Source organism: Alligator sinensis, unplaced genomic scaffold (assembly GCF_000455745.1).
Source record: "Alligator sinensis unplaced genomic scaffold, ASM45574v1 scaffold768_1, whole genome shotgun sequence".
In the NCBI taxonomy this organism is placed as follows: Eukaryota; Metazoa; Chordata; order Crocodylia; family Alligatoridae; genus Alligator; species Alligator sinensis.
In genome coordinates, this window is record NW_005843163.1 from 182,029 (window position 1) to 183,423 (window position 1,395).

Here is a 1,395-nt window from a genome sequence, read left to right on the forward strand (position 1 = left end):
GCCCGGCCCCCCCGCCGCTTCTGCTGGCTGGTACAGACCTGGCTGGACTCCTCCCGTCCCCAGCAGCACATGAGAAGCGGCCCCCTCAGGGCCTCATGAGCGGGTGGCCAGGCCCAGAGAGCAGCAGTGCCCAGGGGGAGACTGGCTGGGGGAGCAGATGCCGCCTTGCTGTGGGGCAGGGCAGGGCAGAGCAGCGGGGCTGGCTTGAAGCGGGTGGATGAGGAGGCAGGCACGGGCCGGAAGTGCCAGCAGCTGCTGCTTGGCCTCCCACTCGGGGCCGCTCCCCTGGGCCCCACGGGGGTAAGCAGCTCCCCTCCCCTCACTGCCGGCTGGGGCCCGCAGGCCGGCCCTGACCACCTCGCTGCTGCTCTGCGGCGCTGCTGCCGTGCTCTGCGCCGCCACAGCGGCTCTGCGCTCTGTGGCGGGGGGTCCCCCCCCCCCCCCCCGTGCCGCCGCTGCGGCTCTGTGCTCTGCAGTGGCCATGCCGCCACGGGCCAGATAAAATGGCTTGGCGGGCCGCATGGCGGCCTGCAGGCCACATGTTAGACAAGCCTGGTTTAGCACATGCCAACTGTAAGAAGAAAGCAGTTATAGGTTTAAATCTAGACAGCTGTTAACACATTTAGGTTTTTTTCAAAGGATACGTGGCACAGCAAATGGCTGGGCAAAAGCATGGAAAGCAGAACCCCATGTGATTTGCCAAGGCGCAATGTAAGTATACACAAATCTCAGTTTATAAAAGAGTTCCCAAAGCTAGAAAAAGGCACAAGAGAAAAACTATGTAACCATTTAGCTGTCACAAAAAATAAGCCATTTATAATATAACACTGTAGAACAGTGTGCGTGCATAGGCGCACACACACATACACACACTCCCTCCCTCTTGACTTTGTAGAATGGTATATACAGTCTAAGCCACTAAGATAGGTTAGTTTGGCAATCAGACAGTTGCCTGACATGTGGACTGGGCTAGAAGAATGAACTGCCCATCTCAACTGCTGTGCTATATAAATACATATATGAAATCACTGAAGGAAGCAGGGACTAATTTGCAATGTTTTTTCTACACATATCTCACAATGAAAGCATGCAGCTGCAACAGTTGCACCACTGCAGTTTGTACGAAAATAATTTGGTATTGAAACAACAAACCTTCAAGAGATAAGAACATGTTAGGCAAAGGCAAGTCACACTGAGTAATAAGTAGGTTTGGCAGAGTTTAGTTTTATTGTTTTTAATAATTTTGACGGATATCAATTTTTATTTTTTAAGCATTTGTTTTGATTTTTTTATTAATTTAAATTTTCAGGATTGTGAGAAAGTAGGGGTGCATGTGCCTGCGTACGTGCACATGCACACTTCCTCCTGCAGCCCAGCACACAGCAGGTGTAGGGA

General features: G+C 52.1%; 1 protein-coding gene across 1 annotated transcript in view; it reads right to left on the reverse strand.

Annotated features, from left to right (window-relative positions):
- Positions 1-1,395, reverse strand: part of PCNX1 (pecanex homolog 1) — a 138,855-nt gene that overhangs the window by 35,232 nt on the left and 102,228 nt on the right. Inside the window, exon 23 of the mRNA XM_025194118.1 lies at positions 645-753. Within this exon, the coding sequence (XP_025049903.1) occupies positions 645-753 (109 nt within the window). The remainder of the gene's footprint in view (positions 1-644; positions 754-1,395) is intronic.